The sequence below is a fragment of the Glycine soja genome, chromosome 7 (genome assembly GCF_004193775.1).
Source record: "Glycine soja cultivar W05 chromosome 7, ASM419377v2, whole genome shotgun sequence".
Taxonomy (NCBI): Eukaryota; Viridiplantae; Streptophyta; class Magnoliopsida; order Fabales; family Fabaceae; genus Glycine; species Glycine soja.
The window spans coordinates 2,986,405-3,009,113 of NC_041008.1; the positions used below are offsets into that span (position 1 = coordinate 2,986,405).

General features: G+C 33.3%; 2 protein-coding genes across 4 annotated transcripts; both read left to right on the top strand.

Annotated features, from left to right (window-relative positions):
* Positions 1-2,750: 2,750 nt before the first annotated feature.
* On the top strand, positions 2,751-7,371 carry LOC114418156 (protein Brevis radix-like 2). The gene is made up of 6 exons (XM_028383361.1): positions 2,751-3,093; positions 3,429-3,721; positions 3,937-4,316; positions 5,523-5,658; positions 6,010-6,401; positions 6,965-7,371. The coding sequence occupies exons 2-6, from the start codon at positions 3,602-3,604 to the stop codon at positions 7,041-7,043; spliced, it is 1,107 nt and encodes a 368-aa protein (XP_028239162.1). The 5' UTR covers positions 2,751-3,093; positions 3,429-3,601; the 3' UTR covers positions 7,044-7,371.
* Positions 7,372-13,125: 5,754 nt separating this feature from the next.
* Positions 13,126-22,256, top strand: LOC114418157 (GBF-interacting protein 1-like). Of its 3 annotated transcripts, none has more exons than XM_028383363.1 (10): positions 13,126-13,533; positions 15,053-15,096; positions 15,205-15,346; positions 15,828-15,957; positions 16,704-17,272; positions 17,645-17,993; positions 18,257-18,524; positions 19,879-19,971; positions 20,499-20,945; positions 21,601-22,256. In XM_028383363.1, the coding sequence occupies exons 1-10, from the start codon at positions 13,353-13,355 to the stop codon at positions 21,943-21,945; spliced, it is 2,568 nt and encodes an 855-aa protein (XP_028239164.1). In that variant the 5' UTR covers positions 13,126-13,352; the 3' UTR covers positions 21,946-22,256. The 3 variants fall into 3 exon arrangements, with proteins under 3 accessions (XP_028239164.1, XP_028239166.1, XP_028239163.1); XM_028383362.1 differs by having other exon boundaries at positions 13,127-13,533; positions 16,680-17,272; XM_028383365.1 differs by lacking the exon at positions 19,879-19,971 and having other exon boundaries at positions 16,680-17,272.
* Positions 22,257-22,709: the final 453 nt, after the last annotated feature.

A 22,709-nucleotide genomic window follows, 5' to 3' on the forward strand; every position in this document is an offset into this window, starting at 1 on the left:
AGATCATGATATTTAATGTAAATTAAAATAAAAAACAATGCATTCGTATTTTCCTAAACCATCATTAATCATTGCTATAATGTTATAATATTGACCGGACGATACACTTATAAAGGGTATTTCTAAAAAGAAAAGAAAATATTTTTAGTTCCTATATACGTTATAAAGTTCTTGTTTTAGTTTCTGTATATCACCATCCAATATTTTAGTTTCTGAATTTTTAAAAATAATTATTTTTAGTCTCTTGGAAATCATTGTCTTCTATATGATAAAGACAAAATTAAAACTAAGAATTTTATAAAGTATAAAGATTAAAAATATTTTTTTTCTTCTAAAAATTATTATTATGGTCCAAATTTAAAATAAAAAAAAACATTTTTAAAAACAATTAATTTATAGAAATTTTAGCTGTCTACAAAGTGATGGTGGTCGCAGAATTGATATATATATATATATATATATATATATGTTTGACATTGTGCTAGAGTGTCGTGGGAACTACTGAAACGTTATCTGTCCTACACAGAGTAGGCGTAGGAGATGTGTTGCGTATTCTACTGCCAATTATGTTCCCTTCATAACACAAACATCCAAACCTGGGAGTACTTGTTGCTCAACATTGTTGGTTTTACCCCATAGCAACTATCACATCATTTCGAGGCAAAAAGGAAATTAATGATGCACTAAGCTGTTCCTGTCTTTCTTTGTTAATAAGCTAATTATATTCCAGTCTGTCATGTTCATGTGCCACTCAGTGTACAGTCAAAGTAATCTCATATTCTGAGAGCAAATTGAATGGCATTGGCTTATGCTACTTTACATACACTTTGGTTAGACAAGGGAGAAAATGAGAAGGAAAGAAATAGAGATAAAAGAAATAAAGAGGGGAGGATAAAAGTGAATTGTAAGTGAAATAATATATTATTTGGATTGATAAAATTCTGAAAGTGCTGGTGTTCATTTAGATTTTTTCTAATGCGAAGACTACACTACTCAACTCTCCTAACATTCTACCATTAACAAAGTTATATACAAAGTCAAGCTAAAAATAAACTTCAATTTTCTTCATTGATGATCACAAGTAAAGATGAATGCATTTATTTATATAGTCCTAATAAATGTCAATTAATAAATAATAATTTATAAATATATATTTAACTTCATCCTATATAATCCTTGAGACAAATATTAAGATTCTAGTTAATCAATCCTAAACAAATCAACATGTGTTCATATCATATTTCTTGACAGTTGAGAGCCAAAACATATAAATAAGATCCTTGTAGATCATTTTTTGTTGTTGATCTGAAATACATTATACATATAAACATTTAATATATTTCATATATCAATGACTACTAGCTCAAAGAGTCGATATATGGTTTTTTTATAAAAAAACAATGAGCCCCAATTTTTGCACTCATTGGTGTGAAAAACCAGGGGATTTGGATATGTAGTATGTCGGATTTCTCATAGATAACCTGTACTATGAACTCAAGGATAAATCAATGAATGAAGGTTTTTAATGTTTCAATAGACGATCATGCCTAATATATATATGCTCATATAAAAATAAATGCATCATCAAACAAAATTTTAAAATATAAAATTGCTGCCACATATGCTTCCAAAAACAAAATTCCTTAATAAAGTTCCTCCTATTGATATTTGGAACATAGTCGAAGGTGTGTTCCAAAATTATATTTTTGAAATACAAGAAACTATATGATGAATTTTTGTTTTAAAAAGGGTAAAAGTAATTCCAAAAATTTGTTTCTAGATTATATATATATAAAAAAAATGCATCGACATATAAACCCTTTGATAATTAACGGGGAAAAAAAGAGGTAGTGGTATTAGAGGGGACGAAGGACAAAGACTGAAAATGAGAGGAAAGGAGAGACAAGGACTTTCAAGAAATAAGAGAGAACTGATGTGAGTAGGAAGGGAAATATTTGAAAGGGTGAAGTGATGGTAAACTAAATACTAATTACCTGATTTAAATCAGTAGTTTTATAGTATAAATTTGAGCACTCATAGTGAGATTCTCATTCTTCACACTTTGTCAATTAACTCACCCTTTATCTTATTTTTCTCCCCCTGTTATATAGTGATTTTTACATATAACTAACGAAAATGAAAATGAGATTGATTTATAAGATTTTGCAATTTTTTTAAAATTTAAGTCATTGCTATTATGAATATGTTGTTATCATCAAATTCAAATTAAATGGAATTGTATTTTAAATGATAATAATAATTGTATTTGTTATTATTATTTATAAATTTAAATTAAACTATATTAAGTACTGTTATTATAAGTATGCTATTATTTTTAAATTCACATAAACTGTATTTTAGTTTAAGAACTAGCAAATTCTATTATCTTTATAATATTCTTGTTATAATTATATTATTATTTTTAATACAATCATTTTAATTTACATAATTAAATAATTAGTATATAAAAAATATTTACCCTATATAATGATGGTTTTTTAGAAATTATAATGACAGATAATTATGAGGCTTGATACTGCTATTTATTGTTACAAAACATGGTGCATGTCATTATGAAAAATAATCTATATCTTTTACAAAAGTAAAAAAAACAAAGAAAAAAGAAAAAAAAAAGAAACTGAGACAACTTTTGTAGAGAATAATAGCATATGTGATTTTTATTACGTGGGGCAAGTTTAAAGTGGCAAGACTGCATCTTTGCACAATGTCCCATTTTTTTTATGCCGAGTCTCCAGACAAAGCACGCACAGACACAACAACAACTAAGAAGAACTAGTTCACGCCGCAACACAACAACACTCCCATATTCACCTTTTTTCTCTCATCGGAGAGAATAGGGTGGCGCATGCACACACCACTTTTTTATGATCTCTCTCTCTCTCTCTCTCTCTCTCTCTCTCTATATATATATATATATATATATATATATATATGTTCACTATCACACGTTATATAATGCATAGAGGGACACATAAGCCACCAAGCCAAACCTCAGAGTCTCACACGTTGTAGAGCTGCATTCATAGGAATCTCAAATCTCAATGGTCCTGAAAAGGAACCAAGGGTGGTGTGGTGGGTTCTTATTCTTTTAACTTGCACTCTTTCTTTGTCTTTGATGTGTGTGTGTAGTGTGTATGTATGTGTGTCTTATGTTATGTTAGTCTCTCTCCCCCCTCTGACTCAGAGAGAGAGAATTAAGTTCACTCCAACTTTGATATAAAAAAATGAAGAAAAAAAAAGAATGAGTTTTGATCTCATAAATCGTCTTGAAACATGTCCCTTTACATCTCTATTGCTAACCTTCAATCTCTAGCTCCCTCTATTGACTCTTGAGAGATGAAATGTTTATGATTTTGGTCTTCATTCTCTCACTTTCTCTGTCTGACTTAGTTTGTGATTTTGTTCAGAGAGGAGCACATTCAATGTAGATGTTTTTGGTTTTTGAGTTTCTGGGAGTGGAGATCAAGTTGGCCCGAGATCTTCAATCTGTTTGATTGTTGCAAAGTGTCATCCTTTCTTCTGATTGATATATCTTTTGGTAGTGTGACTTCAACTTGGTTTATCTTTTTGTCATTGAGAAATGTTGACTTGCATAGCGTGTACCAAGCAACTCAACAATGGATCTCTTCGCCAAGAAGAGGGGGAAGAAGCTGTTCACACTCCCAGCACCAAGCAAGCCATCAAGGCTCTCACTTCTCAGGTAAATTGACCATTTGCCTTATATTCCTGATTTGTCTCATTACCTAATCTTAGAAAACAGTAAGTACTAAGAACTCACCTCTTGGATGCTAATAGCCTAATAGTAATACCAAGAGAACTAAAAGGATTCAATTTTGTTTTTGGGTTGTCTTTTAATGATTTGCTGTACTTAAAGAGGGAACTATGGTGACAAAAGGGGTGGTTTTTGTTTTTCAGATCAAGGACATGGCAGTGAAGGCTTCTGGGGCATATAAGAGCTGCAGGCCATGTTCAGGATCTTCAAATGGTAACAGGAATAGGAAGTATGCAGACTCAGATATGGGGTCAGATTCAGCAAGGTTCAACTGGGCCTACCGAAGAACCGGGAGCTCCAATTCAACCCCAAGGATGTGGGGGAAGGAAGTGGAAAATGGTAGGGTGAAAGGGCTTTCAAGTGGAGAAGGAACACCAGCATCAGTGAGTGGACGAACTGAGTCAGTGGTGTTCATGGAGGAGGATGAGCCTAAGGAGTGGATTGCACAAGTTGAGCCTGGTGTGCTTATTACTTTTGTTTCATTGCCTCAGGGAGGGAATGATCTCAAGAGGATACGGTTCAGGTACTATTACTACTAATCCTCTTGTGTGTGTTTTGAGATTGCACATTTGGAGGAGTGTATGTGTATGTGTATGTGTATGTGTAAGCACATGCCTTTGTCATGTGGTAGAGGCAACTCGCCTTTTAGCCAATGTGAGACTTTGTCCTTTGTTGTGTTTTAAACTGTCTCCCTTATTCTTTGATCTGGCAAAACTAAGTACATGTTTGTTTGGGAGTGATCTCATGCTTTTCAAAGGCTGTCCAGATTTTAGATTGGCAGGATCTATCTTGTTTCTATTGTGCCTCTTTGTTCCATAGTCAGTAACTCGTGCTTGGCTGGGACAAAAGCAAAAAGGATTTTTATCTTCTAGCCTGATCATTCAAATGCACTCCCTCCCTCCTTCTCAGCCCACAAAAAGAAAAAGGAAAAAGAAAAAAAGAAAAAAGAAAAGAAAAGAAAGGAACTTATGCAAAGAAAAAGGCCTGCCTTGGTTTTGTGCCACTGCTAGAGTAATATTCCTTTTATGAAAAACAAGCAAAATTTGTCACCACCTTCCCCCCTTCTGTTCTAAATTTAAAATTTAAAGACAATAATTATAAAGGGATATTAGAAGGAACCATTCAATCATTAATAGTTTATGAATATGAAATTCTACTTTATTGATAATAGTTTCATTGCTTTAACTAAGTTAACAACGAGTCCTTTTTTGTTGGGAGTTAAGTGTCCTTTGGGTTTTTGTCATTAAACTCATAACTTCAGGGTCATCTGTCTTTCATCAAAGTTTGAGCTTCTCCTTATCTAGTCTCAGAAGTCAGAAGTGAATTGGAAACAATCAAGAAGATCATGAATCTTGAATCAGTCAAGAGCTACTGAATTCAAATTTGAACAATATGGATGCTGTGGGAACAAAACTTTTTCCTCTACAAAAATTAACCTGCTTTTTTATTTTCTTAAGAGGGGTAACCACCTGAAGCAATTGCCTTATGCCTACTGGACTCACTTTTGAAATGTTTTTACACTACTATAACCTGCAAGTTTTTTTGTCTGTCCTTGAATATCGGTTGTCTAGTCTGAAAATAGCAATTAGAATTCCATGTTTACATTTTTGTGTTGAAATTTTTTTAATGAAGGGAAATATACTAGTGTGTGATGTCACATTTCTTTTTTGTTTTTTTAGCCCTTTGATGATTGTACTGATTATTTTATTTTATTTGATATATGGATCAGTCGTGAAATGTTTAATAAATGGCAAGCTCAGAGGTGGTGGGCAGAGAATTATGACAAGGTCATGGAATTGTACAATGTTCAAAGGTTCAATCAGCAAGCAGTTCCTCTTCCAACCCCACCTAGATCTGAAGACGAGGTGAACATACAGTTTTTTGTAATTCGTTGTTAAGAATTGCATGATTAAACTTCTTTATCCAAGGAACTCATTTTGCTTACATGTTATGCTTAGCAATCAATCACAAATTCCTTCTAACTCATACTTGAGGTCTGAACTTGAGATATGTGAGTTAATTAAAAACCTAGTTCTTGAATGAGCAAGAAGTGTGTAGGGATCGGCTTCCTAATTAATGTGTAACCTATTAATTAACTATGGGAGTAGGATGTTATCTTTTGCATTTCATGATCAGTTCATTTATAATCTTCTGTTGCAGTACATTTGCTACATGGATATATTTTATTTGGTCTTTATATAACTTTTCTTTTTCAGAGCTCAAAGATTGAATCTGCTAGGGACAGTCCTGCCACTCCTCCACTCAGCAAAGAACGTGCACCCCGGCATTTTCACCATCCAATGGGAATGGGCTACTCCTCATCAGATTCACTGGATCGCCACCAAATGCAACCCCACCCTTGCTATGAAACAAGCGGTCTGGCATCAACACCTAATCTTTCCAACATTAGTGCACCAAAGACCGAAAGATCATCCCTTGATGGTTCTGTAAGGACCAGTTCATCTGGAGAAGATCACTCGGGCGAGTTTTCAATCAGCAATGCCAGTGATATGGAAACTGAATGGGTTGAACAGGATGAACCAGGAGTATACATCACTATCAGAGCACTGCCAGGTGGAACCAGAGAACTCAGACGTGTCCGGTTCAGGTACAAAGAAATCATTACTCATTAGTGTGGATAATAAATTACTTTTAGTTTCAATGTAACAGCTTTTTAATTCTTTGTTACGAATTATCTATAGTTGTATTGTATGAAAACTTTCCTCATGCTCCTTGATTTGACATTTTTCTAGAATATACCATTCATACACTGACAATGTAAAGTTATTTTGCATTATCCAATCACAAACTATCATGTATGTATGGTAAAAGTCATATCGAAGATGATTTCTGATTTGTTGACAGTGTAAAAAATTTACCGTGGTAGTGCATGCCTATTAAGCTCTTTTTTTTTTTATTTTGGTATTTTGGTTTACATTTAGTGATTTGATTATAGGATCTACTTTTATTATGCTTTTAAGCTTTATGGAGAGAATAAAAAATGAAGCCAGTTTTGGATGTAGCTCCTTGTGAACTAAGTTTTCGAATTATCCCTTTGATACCTGACTCATGAGTCTTAACAGTTGGATTGCTAAGTCATCAAGATTGATTTTATCATAACTAATCACATTCATTTAATTCAAAATTTTCTCTCTTCATTCTTTTACACAGCCGAGAAAGGTTTGGAGAAATGCATGCGAGATTGTGGTGGGAAGAGAACCGTGCTAGGATACAAGAACAATACTTGTGATGACTGTGACTGTAGAAGAGTCTTTACACAGACAACTGCTTCAGCAGGCTAACACGGTACAGCTTGAAAGCTTTACAACAGTGTTGGGCATTCTAGATCCAGTTACCTTCTTTCTGGTGGATAATTTGCATGTAACTGCAACTTTCAACTTTGTAATTGTAGTTCACTTTAGAAGTGGAGAAATGCAGGTGTTGGGAAATACTAAACTATGATAGTGATATTTTAGTTTTAGTTAACTTGTTCCTTCCTTTGTCATTCAAATGTTTTCCATCTTGTATGAATTTTGAACTATTCCTAGTGAGATAACAAGTTTGGTTCTCTCAAAATATACAATGCTGTATATTGAAGACTCTGCACAAAACGAATCACTGGAAACTTGGTTACTAAGTGCATGGCTTCTAAAGCTTAGAAGATGTAAGCTCAAGGGCTAACACAAGTTTATATAGTGGAGCATGTCCAAGACAATTGCTGTTTCCTTCTGCCAATAATCTTTAAGTGCTAATTATTATGACTATTTTAATGAAGTTTACGAAGATTGATAAGGTGATAAACTAAGTATCCATCTTAAAAAGAAAATCCTAGATGTGTTGGCTGGCCCAAGTTTCTTGCTTCTTGGTGGTATATCGCAGGATGAACTTATTTTTCCTCTCCCAAACTAACCATAGACTTTTCCTCTCCCTTTTCTCTGGCTTTGAAATTCAAGATTTTGGAAATGTTTGGGCAAATACTTAAGTGCTTATTCAATCAGAATTTAACACACTTGATAATTTTTATAGTGAAGCAAGTGAAAAAAAAAGGTTACAATCATTTGGTTTAAGTAGTTATATGTAATGTGAATATAATTTAGTCGCCTATTTTCCGTTAATTATACCTATCTATTTTTTTAAAATCCAATTAATTTATTAATACACTAAATGCACTTTACCAAAAAAACAAAACTAAGTGCAGCACAAGGTGTTCGGTGTACCCACTTAGATAACAAACAGAGGCAAATTGTTCTGAAGGGGCACTTTTACAAACTTATTCTTTGAATATGACTGTTTTAAAACTAATTCAGTAATGGTGTTCTTTTTTACATAAAGAACATGCAAAAACCATGCAAACCGCCAGTCCCATTGGTGGGTTTGTTGTGGCTGTGACACGTGGCGAAGATGCCATTGCCACTGGCGGATTCGTTGGTGTAGCCAGTCTCATTGGCGATTTCGTCATGCAAGGAGACTAGCCAGTCAAACTGGTGAGTTGCAGGCTAAGGCGCAGGCTCAGCTTTTCAGGCTTTCAGTTGGTCACCTTTTCAGGTGGCAAGGGCGGGTAAAGGCTAAAGGGGACTAGCCACTGGCATTGGCGAGTTAGGCTAAAGGGGACTAGCCAGTGGCTTTGGCGATTTAGGCAAAATGTAAGTACCATTGGCTTTGGTGATTTAAGGTCTTTAAATACGTAACGCGTCTTCACAATTGCTTCAATGTTTTGAAAACTTGCTGAAACTTGCTTTTCAGCGTTTTGAGAACTTACTGAAACCCTCAAAATTTGTTTTCTTGAAGTTTAAATTTGTCAGTCTTCAAGGTTCGAAATTCCCAATCAAACAATTATGTGACATCAATTTTTTTTTGAATTAATATTTTTAGGCCGGAATAAAGTTTGAATGTGAAGTTTTTATTATTATTTTAATTAAATTAGCTTCATATTCGATATACTTGTTCATGTGTGTTAAAAATTTGTGTATGGGTTGAAGTACAACTATGTGTAAAAAAAAAATTGTGCCATCATGTTTATTTAAAGAAAATATTTTGAGTTCGGAAAAAATATTTTGAATATGAAGTTTTTAGTATTTTTTTAATTAGATTAGGTTGGTGTTGATGCTTTGTTAGTGTGTTAAAAATTTATGAATATTGTACTTTTAACTGTGTTTAAAATAAATAAAAAAAATTGTAGCATTATATTTATTTGAAGTAAGTATTTTGAGTGTGAATTTTTTTTAATATGAAGTTGTAGTATTTTTTTAATTAGATTAGGTTGATGTTCATGGTTTGTTGGTGTGTGTTAAAGATTTATGAGCGTTCAACTTGAACTGTATTTAAAATAATTTTTTTTTACATTATATTTATTTGAAGTAAGTATGTTAGTGCAGAAAAGAATTTCAATATGAAGTGTGTAGTATTTTTTTAATTAGATTAGGTTGGTGTTGATGTTGTGTGCCTTTATAATAATAACTTCGTTGATACTTTGTAATCTAATTAAAATGTCTACTTTGAAAGTGTTCTTTGATGCTTTGTTCTCCCTTTTTAAATTTATACTTTTAAGTTTTTGGCATCATATTTATTTTAATGTATTTGTAGTAATTTTTTAATTACCTTTTTTTATTTTGAAGTTATTATTGTTAAGGTTAATTATTTATAATACTAACTTCGTTCATGGTTTATTTTGCCTTTAAAATTACTACCTTGAAATTGTTCATGTTTTTTAAGTGTCAAACATTATATTTATTTGAAGTTAATAATTTTTTTTAGAATAAAGTTTTAATGTGAAGTTCCACTAAAGGGATTTTTTGTGATTACATTTTATTATTTTGAATTTATTATGATTAATTATTTAAAATATTGTTTTTGTAGATACATCATGAATTTGGTTATAACAGTGTTGTATTTCAATGGAAGGGTATATGAAGAGAATGATGGTGTAATATTTGAAGGCAGTAAAAAAGCGATTCAGATTAAATGTAGAATTAGTTTCAATTCTTTGAAGAAAAAAATTGGAGATAAGGTAAAGTTAGAAAATAATGAAATTATTTCTGCTATCAGTTGTAGATTTTTAATGTCGGGAAAATATGTTGCGTTACAAATTTGTGATGACGAAGATGTTGAAACCATGCTTGAAAGTTTTCAACAACAAGATCAAATGTCACCGACGATGAAGTCACCTACATGATTCAACCAGTATGAATTGTTCACCCAGCAGAAGGTATAATTTCCTCTATAAAAAAAACTAGGTGAATAATTTCCCATCTTTATTATCCAGTAAAAACCACATTGCCGAAGTAAAGGAATAATTTCCTGTAATATTTCTTCTTTCCCTTGATACGTGGGAACAACTCGTCTCTGATGTGTAATTTTCGGTCTTCTTCCCCATTCCAGACATGTTCTGACATCCATAATAGGTCGTCATCAATTGGGCTAGACTTAATGTGTATATTTGGTGAACATGACGAGAAAAATGTTATTGATACTACAAAATAAAATATAATACAATAAATTGACAAAAAAAATTATACATTACAAAAAATTAATTAAATATACATACCAAATAATTAAAATTTGAATAAATAACAAAATACATATATTTGAATAACAAAATATATGATACAAATAATAGAATTTAAATATACTTTTCAAATAAATTAAAATACATGTAATAAATTAAAATACTCTACAAATAATAAAATTTAAATTTAAATAAATTACATTTTTTTTCAATTAACAAAATTTTAATTAGATAACATATATTATACAAATAAATTAAAATAAATCGAAAAATTACTATGGAAATAAAAATTTAAACAATATATATAATATTAATATTAATAACGTATCATATATTTCAATAAAAACTTAAAACAAGTAAACTAAATAATATTAACATTCTAACTAATTAACATACTAATAATTTACAATAACTAAAACTAATGTAATATATAAAATTTAAACTAAACCTAAACTATACAGTAGCTAAAACTAATTAATATTAACATTCTAACTAATTAACATACTAATAACTTACAATAACTAAAACTAACGTAATATATAAAATTTAAACTAAACCTAAACTATACAATAGCTAAAACTAATTAATATTAACATTCCAACTAATTAACATATTAATAACTTACACTAATTAAAACTAAAACTAACTTAATATTAAGAACTAAAACTAAACTATACAAAATTAATAAGTTACAGTATCTAAAACTATTTCATTATATATAAAAATTAAAACTAAACTATACAAAATTAGTTTAACAGAAACATCTAAATAAATAAAAGACACAAAATATTAAATAAATAACTTACTAAGGTTTTGACAAAATGAAAGAACACAAAGGAAAAAGAGATGAAGCTCTCGTTCTCGCCACAAGGTTTTCTCCGTCAAAGCTCAAAGTTCACTTTCACTCTTGTTAAAGGGAATTTTATAATCCACTAAGCTTAAATCGCCAACAGGGATGGCGATATCCTCGAAGCCCAAGTCAAAGGCTGCAGCTCCCAGCTCCCTGCACCTGCACCCCTGCCCCTGCGCGCTTGTGAATGCTGCCTTCAAGTCGCCAGTCAAACTAGCGGGTTGACAACCATTAGCTGTCTGCCAGTGATAGTGGCGACATGCCACATGTCACAACCACAATGAAGGTGGCAATGGAACTGACAGTTTGCGCGATTTTTACATGTCATTTACGTAGAAAATGACACCATTGTGGAATTACTTTTAAAATAATCCTATTTGGGGAATAAGTTTGCAAAAGTGCCCCCTTTTGGGCAATTTGCCACAAACAGATACATCAAATAGAATTATGTCTATCTAGTTAAGATTAGGAGAAGTGTTTGCTTCTATTCATGTTTGCACTGGATATTATGGAATAATATTAACTTATTTGAGATATTTGAATAGAATGGGTTATTAGGGCTAATAAGTCGAGGCCCAAACTTTGCTTCTTGGAAAAACTTTATGTACTCCTACAATTGCTTCCTGTATTTTTCATTATATTATGAAAAATTCATTCAAAAATGTAATTTGATAAAAATAAGATTCATATAATCATCAAACTTGATATTAAATATTCAGATGTTTCTAAAAATATACAATTATACTAGCAATTTTTAATTTATCAAAATATTAATAGAAAATATATTTAAACAAAAAATAAATTAAGCATTTTTTAAGATCCAAGATTATAAATGTTAGCCATCAATTTTACATGTCACAAAGGAATTTCATGACCAGTATATAATAAAAATAAAAACTTTCTCTAGACTCAAATATAAGAAAAAATTAACAAATTTCACACTAATTAAAAAGGTTAATTAATATCATTTAATTTTATCAATCTCAATTAAAAATAAAATTATTTCTCAAATGTCCATCATTAAATTTGATACTATAAATGAAAAGAAGTCATTAAAGATATTAATTAAATATGATAAAATTAGTTAGATTTACTTATATTTAACTCTATAATATAGAAACCATTTTTTTTCATATATTCAAGTCCAAAGGGAGTGTTTTTAGGAAAATTTGTATTGATTATGTTATGAAAATCTATTAAATATAAATGGATTACGTTACTCACCAAATAATAATAGATAAGAATCACTTAAGAATAACATGCTTTCATATTATTTGAAGAGAAAAAAGATTATGAACTAACTATGTAAAAGATTTTACACAATTATCTAATCATGATTGATCATGTATGGTAAGTTTATTAACTTTTAAAATAATATAAATAATGTTTTATGATTGAATAATAATATAAAATTATTTAAGGCACATAGACATTAAACTTTTATTTGAAAATAATAAAAGAAACAATGCAACAAATAAATAAATAAAGATACGAGGAGATAAAAAATACATGATACAATAATTAAAAAGAGAGAATATTTATTTTAAATAATCAAATTAATTTTTTTATTCATACACTTGATTTAATCACTCATCTCTTTCAATTTATTATTATTATTATTTTATTTCTAAATTGAATTTCTGTAATTTTTAAAAATATTAATATAATTGATTTATTATATAAAATAACTATTTATCCTATACATTACACAAATAAGATTACTAATTTATTTAATAAATTTGTTACTCTTACAAAATTTATAATGGCCAAATGAATACTCTATCATCATGAATAACCAACCACGTGTTGGTTTTCATATTATTGGTGAATCCTTTGGAAATGATTCACAATTTTTGTTTTTAAGCAAAGGGCACAACCGTAGTTTAGTCGACCACAACACAATACTAAGCTAGGGCACAACACAACACATGAAGGAAGCAATCTACTAGGATTTAAGTATTTATATATTTTTTTTTCCTTTTTCCCTCAAAACCAAAGTCATTGTCAAACGTTTTCAAAACCCTCACTCTGTAGCTCCAAAGCCGCTTCCTTTTCTTTTTTCTTCCTCTCTCTCTGTTTCGATTGGGAAGAACAAAACCCTACCCATCATTTCCCCCCCGCAGTGTTAGCCTCAAGTTTTGTTTTTTCGGCGTTGTGGTTGTGTTTTGTCTTGTGGGTCGGTTCCCTTTTGGGTTTTGGGTGCAATGGTCCCTGGTTCCAGAACGGAGGGTGGCACTGGTACCCACTTGCTCTCTGCGAGAGTGCGCAAAACCATTCAATCCATCAAGGAAATCGTGGGGAACCATTCTGATGCTGATATCTATGTCGCCCTTAAGGAAACCAACATGGATCCTAACGAAACCACTCAGAAATTGCTCAACCAAGGTTGGTGCCTGCCTTGGTGGGGCCATGTTTTGCTTTTTTTCTTTTTTCCACTCTTCAGTATTGTTTTGATTTTTTGGGTTTTGAATGTTGTTGGTTTGTTTTTTTGTTTAGTAATTGGGTTTTTTGTTTTTTTTTGGCTCTCTCATTTGTATCCCCTATTGTGGAGTTTTGGATTGGTGGAGAATGTTTCATGAGGTTGGTTGGTGTGTTAGTGTAATTTATGTGTGGGCTGCATTTTGGTGTCTAATTTGCCTTTATAAGAATAGGGATGTTAAGAGTTTGGAATGGTTTTTGTTGGCTTGACTCATTTTTTTGTGGTGGACTAGGCTGAGCCTCTTGGTGGAGCTTAGTTTGTTCTTAACAATCGATGTTTCTTTGATCGTGTGTTGTTTTTTTTTCTCCTTTTTCGTTGTTGCTGCATCATTGCAGTGTTTTAAATTGCGGTTATCCTTGATATTGTGGAAAACTGCAGACAAATGTGGCCTGCAAGTGTGGTTGTGGAGATTACAAAAATGGTGGTCGAAATTGTGGTTCTAAAGCATTTTTTAAAACCTTGCATGGTTGCATTTGTTCATATTTTTTTGGTTTTGTTTTCTTTATTCAGGCTGGGAGCTGAAATTGGTGGTTTTGAGTTTGTAGCTATCATAATCTTTTGAGCTGATCAATACTAACACATTTGTGACTTCATCATCAAAGTGAAAATTTAGCGCAATTATTCTAGCATGTGCTGAACATAATTCCCTTTGCCTTTTTGTATTTTGTCAAAGAATTTAGAGGGAAGGAGTGAAGTTGAATGATTTGTCTAAACGCCCCTTTATTGGTGTAAAGTTTAGTTTCTACCTAGTTATCATTTCATTTCCATGCCCTTCTGCATTTAGGCAGGGTGATATGTGATCAGCTTCAGACCAGTTTACATGGCGAATCCATAAAGTTTTGTATCTGTTGTGAGGCCTAATTATATTCATGATTTTAGCAGCACTACCATGATATAGGCTTCAAAAACCCATTTTTAAAGTAGTGGGCATCTGCTATTCCTTTTTTTCTGTTACCAGGAGGGGCAAAGCCCCACCATCCTGCTATTATTCCACTATAGCATTTTCAGTTAGCTGTGATGTGCTGCTACCCTAAATTGGCGAGTGAAAAAAATGTCATATGGTGGGGTTGTTCGGTGTCTGAATGGTTTGTGTGAGGAATATTCAGCTTAATTTTTCCTAGAGTCCTGGAATTTACATGGTCTAATGTAAATTTTTGAATATGTGTTTCATTGATGTGCTTAAATAGTTATTGCATGAACATGTGTGCCCATTGATGTGCATTGCAATAATTAGGTGGTCCAACTTAGGATATGTTTCTGGATCACATTGTTTCAAACCATCTGTGATTTTGCAATTGATGCATGTTTTTCTTATGTCAGTTTGCTTGTCCAGCACTAATTGGGTTCGACCATGCCAAAATTAAGTATTAGTTTGAAAGAAAATTTTTAAAAAAATCTCCTAATGTTCGTTGTGGTTTTATTCAGATCCATTTCATGAGGTGAAGAGAAGGAGAGACCGAAAGAAGGAGGTATCGCTTCTTGTGTTCTTTCCGGATGACCTATTTAATTCATAGTTACATGTTAAAGAGTAGTGATTTTCTTATCAGTAATTTATTAACATGTATCTGTTGTCGCAGACCCAGAATGTCGGGAACAAGGGTCAGCCTTCAGCTGACTCACGAAGGTCATCTGAGAATAATAGTGGTCAAGGAATGAAGTTTAACGCCCCTTCTGAACGCAATGTTCGAAGAACAAACTATTCTCGAAATACTTTACCTGGTAATATGCTTGTTTTGCTGGTTAAAAGTGTGGTGCCCTGATTAACATCTTGTTCAGAATGAGCATTCATTTTTTACTCTCAGTAAATTTGTCAATAGTTTTTATTCTTATTGTGATAGAATATGGCTTAATTGTGAACATGGCTGTGGGGAAGGTCCCTAATTTAATTTTAATTTTGATTGCATTTCCAATTCACTTGATACTTAATAGTTGCCTTTTCACTTTGGTGGCTGTGGTTTTTGTGCTGCTTTACTCTTTTTGTTCATAGGGGAGGGGTGGCTTCTTCTTCTTCTTAATATTATTATATGAAACCAATTGATCAATGGTATTTTATTCGTCAATCCATCTAAAATATTTACTCCTTATGAATAATTTGTGGTTTCTGTTTCAAACCTCCGTTTGTATGTGGTTTCAAATAGCTAAATGAATCACTTGTCTTTTAGCATGTGCACTGATCTGTAAATTCTTTCTTTCTATTCAGGCATCAGCAAAGAGTTTCGTGTTGTTAGAGACAACAGAGTAAATCATATATATAAAGAAGTAAAGCCTCTTACACAGCAGCACTCAACATCCGCCACTGAGCAGTTAAATGTAAACACACCTGATAAGGGGTATGCTCTGAATTTTAGTTTTTATGGATTTAGGATTGGTTGATTGCCCTTTGCCACTTTGCATATCCAGTGTCAGTAGTTGTGTATATATACATATCCCTTGCTTTCTAGCCGGACATATAAATTTGGGTATGATTTATTGTTGAGAACTTCTGTGTGAGAAGTCATAAAAAAGTATGCATACCTGAGCCCTGAAAACAATTTAATAGAAGATTGCTTGACTAATACATGTGACATGAATTATGTTACACCAAGGTCAGATGCAAGGTTTGCTGCCACAGATAGAAAGTTAAGTGTTAATGTTTTAACAGAATGAGTTAGAAATGAATCACATGATGAGTAGTAGTAAATCCATCTTGATAAGATAATAATAGAGTAAACTGAAATTTGTTATTGTATTTCACTATTTCTACCCAAGGTAGTCCAAGGTGAAAGGAGTGCCCTTAAGGTACTGGGGGTTTGTAACTTTGAGGTGTGAGGCACTGAAAAGCACATGTCTTGCTCAAGAAATACTCTAAAAAATGTGAAAGTATTATACTACATTAAAAAAAGAGTGTTGCTGTGTTTTCTCCATAAAACAGAAAATGGATTGTTCTACTCTGTATGTGGATCAGATAGCATCATCATCATAGCATGAAGAATTTTGTTTGATAATAGATCACTGTTTTGATTTGTTCATAGTTTTAGATAATTGAATATTGTGATTATTATCTTTGTTACAGCTCATCAACTTCCACCAATCATAGGTCATCTGGTTCTAGGAATTCATCTCTGGCATCAAATGGTCCTTCTGATTCACATGCTAGGTACTTGAAAGATGCTGTGCCAAATATCATTGACAGAAAAATTGCATCTGAGGATAAGGATAAGCAAGGCATGATTTCAAATGCAGCAGGTCGGGTGCAACCAATTAAACCTAACAATGCCCATCAAAATTCTGCCTCAGTGGCATCAACCAGTTCTGCTGTTGGGGTGTATTCCTCTTCAACAGATCCAGTTCATGTGCCCTCTCCTGATTCTAGATCATCGGGTGTTGTTGGAGCCATTAGGCGTGAAGTTGGGGTTGTTGGTGTTCGGCGACAGTCTTCAGACAACAAAGCAAAACAATCATTTGCTCCTAGTATCTCTTATGTTGTGGGAAAAGATGGTACATCCGCGGATTCTTTTCAATCAGTTGGTGCTGTCTCAAAGACTGAACAATTTAGTCAAACTAATGTAACTGAACCTTCATTATCTGGTATGCCAGTTAGCAGACCATCTCTGAACAACCAGTATAATAATAGGCCACATCAACAACTTGTGGGACATCAAAGAGGTATATCTTTGAAATGGCACTATCAAATTATAATTTTAATCTAAATTTTCAAGAGTAGAAGGTAGGGTAAATCAAGCATTTTATATTTCAGTCAAAACGAAGGTTTATGTTAGCAATCCAAAACAATTGAGTGGGAGAACTTATTGTGCATTTGTTTAAGCTGTGTTTTCTTACCTGTTTCAGAGATCTTTGCTTATTGAAATGTATATAGTAACTCATTCTTGGCTTTTTTCTTTGTATTTTTATTTGATTGAAGTGCTTATATCCATTTCCTTATACACATCAATGAGATGAGATAATTTTTGTGTATATTTCTTTTTTATTGTTTACCATTTATATCAATGCCTAGAAATTTGATAAGTTTTGATGCAGTTTCCCAGCAAAATAAAGAATGGAAGCCTAAATCAAGCCAGAAGCCAAACAGTAATAGTCCTGGAGTAATAGGAACCCCGAAAAAGGCTGCTGTTGCTGCTGCTTCGCCTCCAGCAGAAAATTCTGGAGATATAGAATCAAATACCACAGAGCTTCAAGATAAACTTTCCCAAGTAAATATATATGAGAACCAAAATGTGATTATAGCACAGCATATTCGAGTTCCAGAGACTGATCGCTGTCAGCTGACCTTTGGTACCATTGGGACTGAACTTGATTCTTCAAGGCTTCAATCTAAGTATCACATTATAGGAGCTTCTGAAAAATCAAACGAGGAATTGACTGCAAGGTTGGCATTCTTGTCTTGCCTGTTTATTTTATTTTTTTAATTTTATGTTGAAGAGTTAAATAGCCTTGGTGGTGATAGGTGAACAATTTACTGAATTTCTTTGAATTTTGATATTATTTTGGTTGTGATATTTTCATATATATGGTTTAGAAAATATTTCTTCATATATTCAATATGTTCTGTTCACACAGCTAACAAGTACATGATAGTTAGTATTTGTTTCCCATAAACAAGATGTAATGTTATCGAACATTTTATGTCAGCTTGACAGTACCTGCTCCAGAGTTGTCCACTGATGATGTTTCTGGGAGCAAACAGGTGGATTTGCGGGATGAACACATTAGAAGTTCTAGGTCAGACTCTCCAGTATCCGGCGCTGCATCTGAGCAACAATTGCCTGACAACAAAGATTCTTCAAACACTCAGAATCTGGACAATTATGCCAATATTGGATTGGTTCGTGATAGTAGTCCATCCTATGCTCCTTCAGAACCACAGCAACAAGATTCTCATGATATGCCAGGTTTTGCGGTGAGTGAATCCTTCCAAATTTCTCTTAGTTGATATGTTGTTTAACTTTTCCTTATGGTCTATGCTAAGTTATTAATGGCTTAAAATTGTGTAATCCATGGAGTATGGCCCTGACAATGAGGGGTTGCATAACAAAACCTTTGGCCAGGTATTGTGCCTGTATGGTGGTTCAAGTGGCAAGTGCCATTGATCATTATATGTTGTGCAGAATCTGCACAATGTTGAAACTATAGATATTCACTAGTCGGGCACTTGTTGTGACCGGAAAGGGTCAGATCCGGTCCAATATTGCTAAAGTGTGGTAGGTCATTCCCTAGTACTCAATAGTCGAATGTGGCGCAAAGCAGAAACCCCTAAAAATGCTTATAGTTGGATAGTGAGTATAACAGGATGGCCACTATTTGAACCTTAAATAGATTTTATATTACACAATGCACATATGCTGAAAAATAAAGAAAAAACATACTCATAATGAAGAACCAAACAAACAAGAGAGACATGCCTTTGAACTGGCTGGAGATTGACTGGAAAACTTGCTGGAGACTCATGGGTCAGTGCCAGAAAATGAAGAACCGACCTCTGGGCGTCAAGAAACTTGCTGGAAAGTCAGTAGTGAGTGGCTGGAACTAGGCAGAAATAGGAGAGTTGAACAGAGGAGGAAGTCACAGAACAGAGGAAGAAGTTACAGGTGCTTGGTGAAAAAAAAATGCTGGGGAGAGTGATGAGAATCAAATGAGAATGAACACAATGCAACAGATTTATTATTAGCAAATCAACAAAGCAAAAAAATTAATTACTAGACAAATCAAATTAGACAACCTAATATGCAAGGAAACAATTACCGACGGCTAAATCCATAATGTGACAACCAAATTTGATGCACTTGGTGTACTTTTTTGGACATTTGACTGAATTGAAGTTTAAAAGAATGTTTGTCTCTTTTGTGTCGGCAGAATGTGAAAATTCAGACACTGTCACCTAATGATTGGGTCAGTGCAATGATTGCCAAACAGTATTATCCTATATATTTGTATCGGTTACACCATTTGTCTATTACTTGTATGATAATATGCAGTGTTGTTTGCCATGGCGGAATGACATGCCAACCACCATTGGCAATTTGTGAAGGGAGGCCAGCTATGATGGCGCATAAGGACAATGGTTCTTTATATGGCGGAATTTCGGCCTTTCACCATGTTCCGCCATCTGCCATTGATAACACTGATAATACGTATGAAGTTAAACATATTAGACATCTTTGTTGAAGTGTTAGTGTTACTTGATGCTATATAAATTAAATATGTATTTGTTGTATCTTATTGTCTTTCCATCCTCACTTTTAAATTCCAAACAGGCATATGATCCTCCAGCTGGTTATGACATTCCTTATTTCAGACCCACAATTGATGAAACAGTACGAGGGCAGGGTTTGTCATCTCCTCAGGAGGTATAATACATTTATATGCTAATAGCATATTTAAAGTCATTTAATTACTTGATTGTAGTTTAATTTATGCATGCAAGGACACTTTTTTCCTTGATCCAATGTTTCAATGGTGAACATTGGAGTTTACCAGTTGAGTTTTAATGAGTATTTCTCATTTATCCATATCCATATTTGCAGAGTGTAAAGTTTAATTACACAAAGGTGATTATTAAAATGTACAAGTCTATTAAAACAGTTCTGTTTGACTTTTTTTTTATTTTTTATTGAGAAAACTACTTTTGACATTCTTTGAAACCTTTCCTATTGATTGTCTGTTTTGTAAAGATCATTTGGAAGAGTATTTCTTAATGTTTCTGCTTTACTCTTTGTGGACGGATACAATACTTTTGACATCATACACAGTGGACTCAGTTTTCTCTCCCCATTAAAATGCAACCCTAATTTGCATTGTATTTTTTTGGTATTTTCACCTTTTTTAATAAACTCTCAAGTTCTTACTTTCTTGACACATTATTTGGTGAATGCAGGCTTTGATCTCCCATGCAACCAATAATCCTCCTGCTTCCACAATTGCCATGGTGCAACAACAGCAACCTCCTGTGCCGCAGATGTATCCACAAGTTCATGTTTCACACTTTGCTAATCTTATGCCATATCGTCAGTTTCTGTCCCCAGTCTATGTTCCACCTATGGCCATGCCTGGATATTCAAGTAATCCTCCCTATCCTCACCCAACAAATGGCAGCAGTTACTTGTTAATGCCTGGAGGTGGTTCACATCTTAATGCCAACAACCTCAAATATGGAGTTCAACAGTTCAAGCCTGTTCCTGCTGGAAGTCCTACAGGGTTTGGAAATTTTGCTAATCCAACTGGATATGCAATGATTACTCCTGGTGTGGTTGGGGGTGCAACGGCTTTAGAGGATTCATCTCGAGTCAAGTACAAAGATAATCTTTATGTCCCAAATCCTCAGGTAATGTGCTTGTGTAGTGGTCAAGAACATATTGATTGATTGTCAGCAGAAAAAGCATTAACCAAAAAAGCCATAGGCTACATGCTAATTAATCATTCAAACCTAGCAAGCACCCAACATTACTGCCCATTTCTCTCTCGCTTCATTCTCTTTCAAAATAGGGTCATCACCAAGGGGCGTGTGTTCCTCCCTTACCAATATCTTGATTATAACAGCATTATTCAGAAATGGGACTGTTAATATAGTTTTTCCTAGTTAATTTCCTTGGCAACTATCTCACTTTGACCTAGTGCTTGAGCTAATTATGTGCTTCATTTTAGTTATCTCTGATAGCTTATTTTGCTGGAGGTCAGTATTATGTCCGGAAGGTGCCAAAAGGTTCTAACTTCTAACCATGTATGTAGCTTTAAATAGTTGAAGTTGCAAGAAAGCAAGGAATGTAGTACACATTTACTCTTGTGATTCGTGTAAGTAGGAAATAGAATATTAGGAATAGATTAGTAAAGTTTGATAAGTTGATCCTCATGTCATAAATAAATCTCTGCATATAATATCACCAACCAGATTTTGTCGCTTCCTAATCACCTTGTTCTTCATGATCGCTTTCTTTTACAAAACTAATATCTAATTCCTTATTTCCTCCCCTAATTCACAGGCTGAGACATCAGAAATCTGGTTACAGAATCCAAGGGACCTTCCTGGCATGCAATCTACTCCATACTATAACATGCCAGGGCAAACACCTCATGCAGCTTACATGCCATCACACACAGGTCATGCTTCCTTTAATGCAGCTGCAGCTCAGTCTTCTCACATGCAGTTCCCCGGCATGTACCACACTCCTCCACAGCCAGCAGCCATGGCTAGTCCTCACCATTTAGGACCACCAGCCATTGGCAACAACGTCGGAGTTGGGGTGGCTGCAGCTGCTCCTGGGGCACAGGTTGGCGCATATCAGCAGCCCCAGTTGGGCCACATCAATTGGACAACAAATTTCTGAAATGGGATAACAAAAAAAAAAAAATGAAAGTGAATTTAACCCCTATGTGTACAAGGGACTGACTGAAAGTAGATATAGAAGAAAGTGCCAGTTTTCATTGTGAAATGAATGACTTATGCTTTTATTTTTATTTTTATTTTTTCGTTTTACAAATGCAATGAGGCATTAAATTTTCAGTCTCCTTTGGTTGCAGTAGGTGTGGGAATTAATCGAGTTTTGGCTTCAAAAGTTGAAATCTCAAGTCATTCATGAAAACTTAAGATAATGCTGAAAAGCTTTTCCTGATAGGATATATGCTGTATTTTTACTGATATCTATGACTACAATTACTCACAAGTTACCTATAATAACTAACGTCTTCCTGTCCATGTCAAGTAAAATTAACACGATATGCACTTGAAAACACTTGGCGGCAACTATGGATTTGAATCTTGAGTGAATATGAAAAGAAAATTGAAGTTAAAGGTAGAAACGACTTTTGTGTGTAGACTAGCGATCGATAAGTTGATAGCGATATCCTAGAAAATCAGTAGTGTTATTACTATTTAGATTTAAGAAATTAAAATTTTAACTGTTGAATGTAAAAAATTTCAAGCAGTAAAACATATACATATGTGGCCTAAAAAAAATAAAAAAATACATACGTATCGAAAGTAAAGGAAAAAATGTTTGTAAATTTTCTAGTGTTTGATAAGTACATGGTATTTTACATGTTTGACTATATGGTAGTGTTCCATCTTTGTTTTTTTTGTCGGAGTAGATCA

What these genes read in the sequence shown, in the direction of transcription:
- LOC114418156 (XM_028383361.1), top strand. Translation starts at nt 3,602, where the DNA reads ATGTTGACTTGCATAGCGTGTACCAAGCAACTCAACAATGGATCTCTT. An exon ending in CTCAAGAGGATACGGTTCAG is followed by an intron (nt 4,317 to 5,522) that starts GTACTATTACTA and finishes TATATGGATCAG; the next exon opens with TCGTGAAATGTTTAATAAAT. An exon ending in CACCTAGATCTGAAGACGAG is followed by an intron (nt 5,659 to 6,009) that starts GTGAACATACAG and finishes TTTCTTTTTCAG; the next exon opens with AGCTCAAAGATTGAATCTGC.
- LOC114418157 (XM_028383362.1), top strand. Translation starts at nt 13,353, where the DNA reads ATGGTCCCTGGTTCCAGAACGGAGGGTGGCACTGGTACCCACTTGCTC. An exon ending in TCAGAAATTGCTCAACCAAG is followed by an intron (nt 13,534 to 15,052) that starts GTTGGTGCCTGC and finishes GGTTTTATTCAG; the next exon opens with ATCCATTTCATGAGGTGAAG. An exon ending in AACGAGGAATTGACTGCAAG is followed by an intron (nt 17,994 to 18,256) that starts GTTGGCATTCTT and finishes ATTTTATGTCAG; the next exon opens with CTTGACAGTACCTGCTCCAG.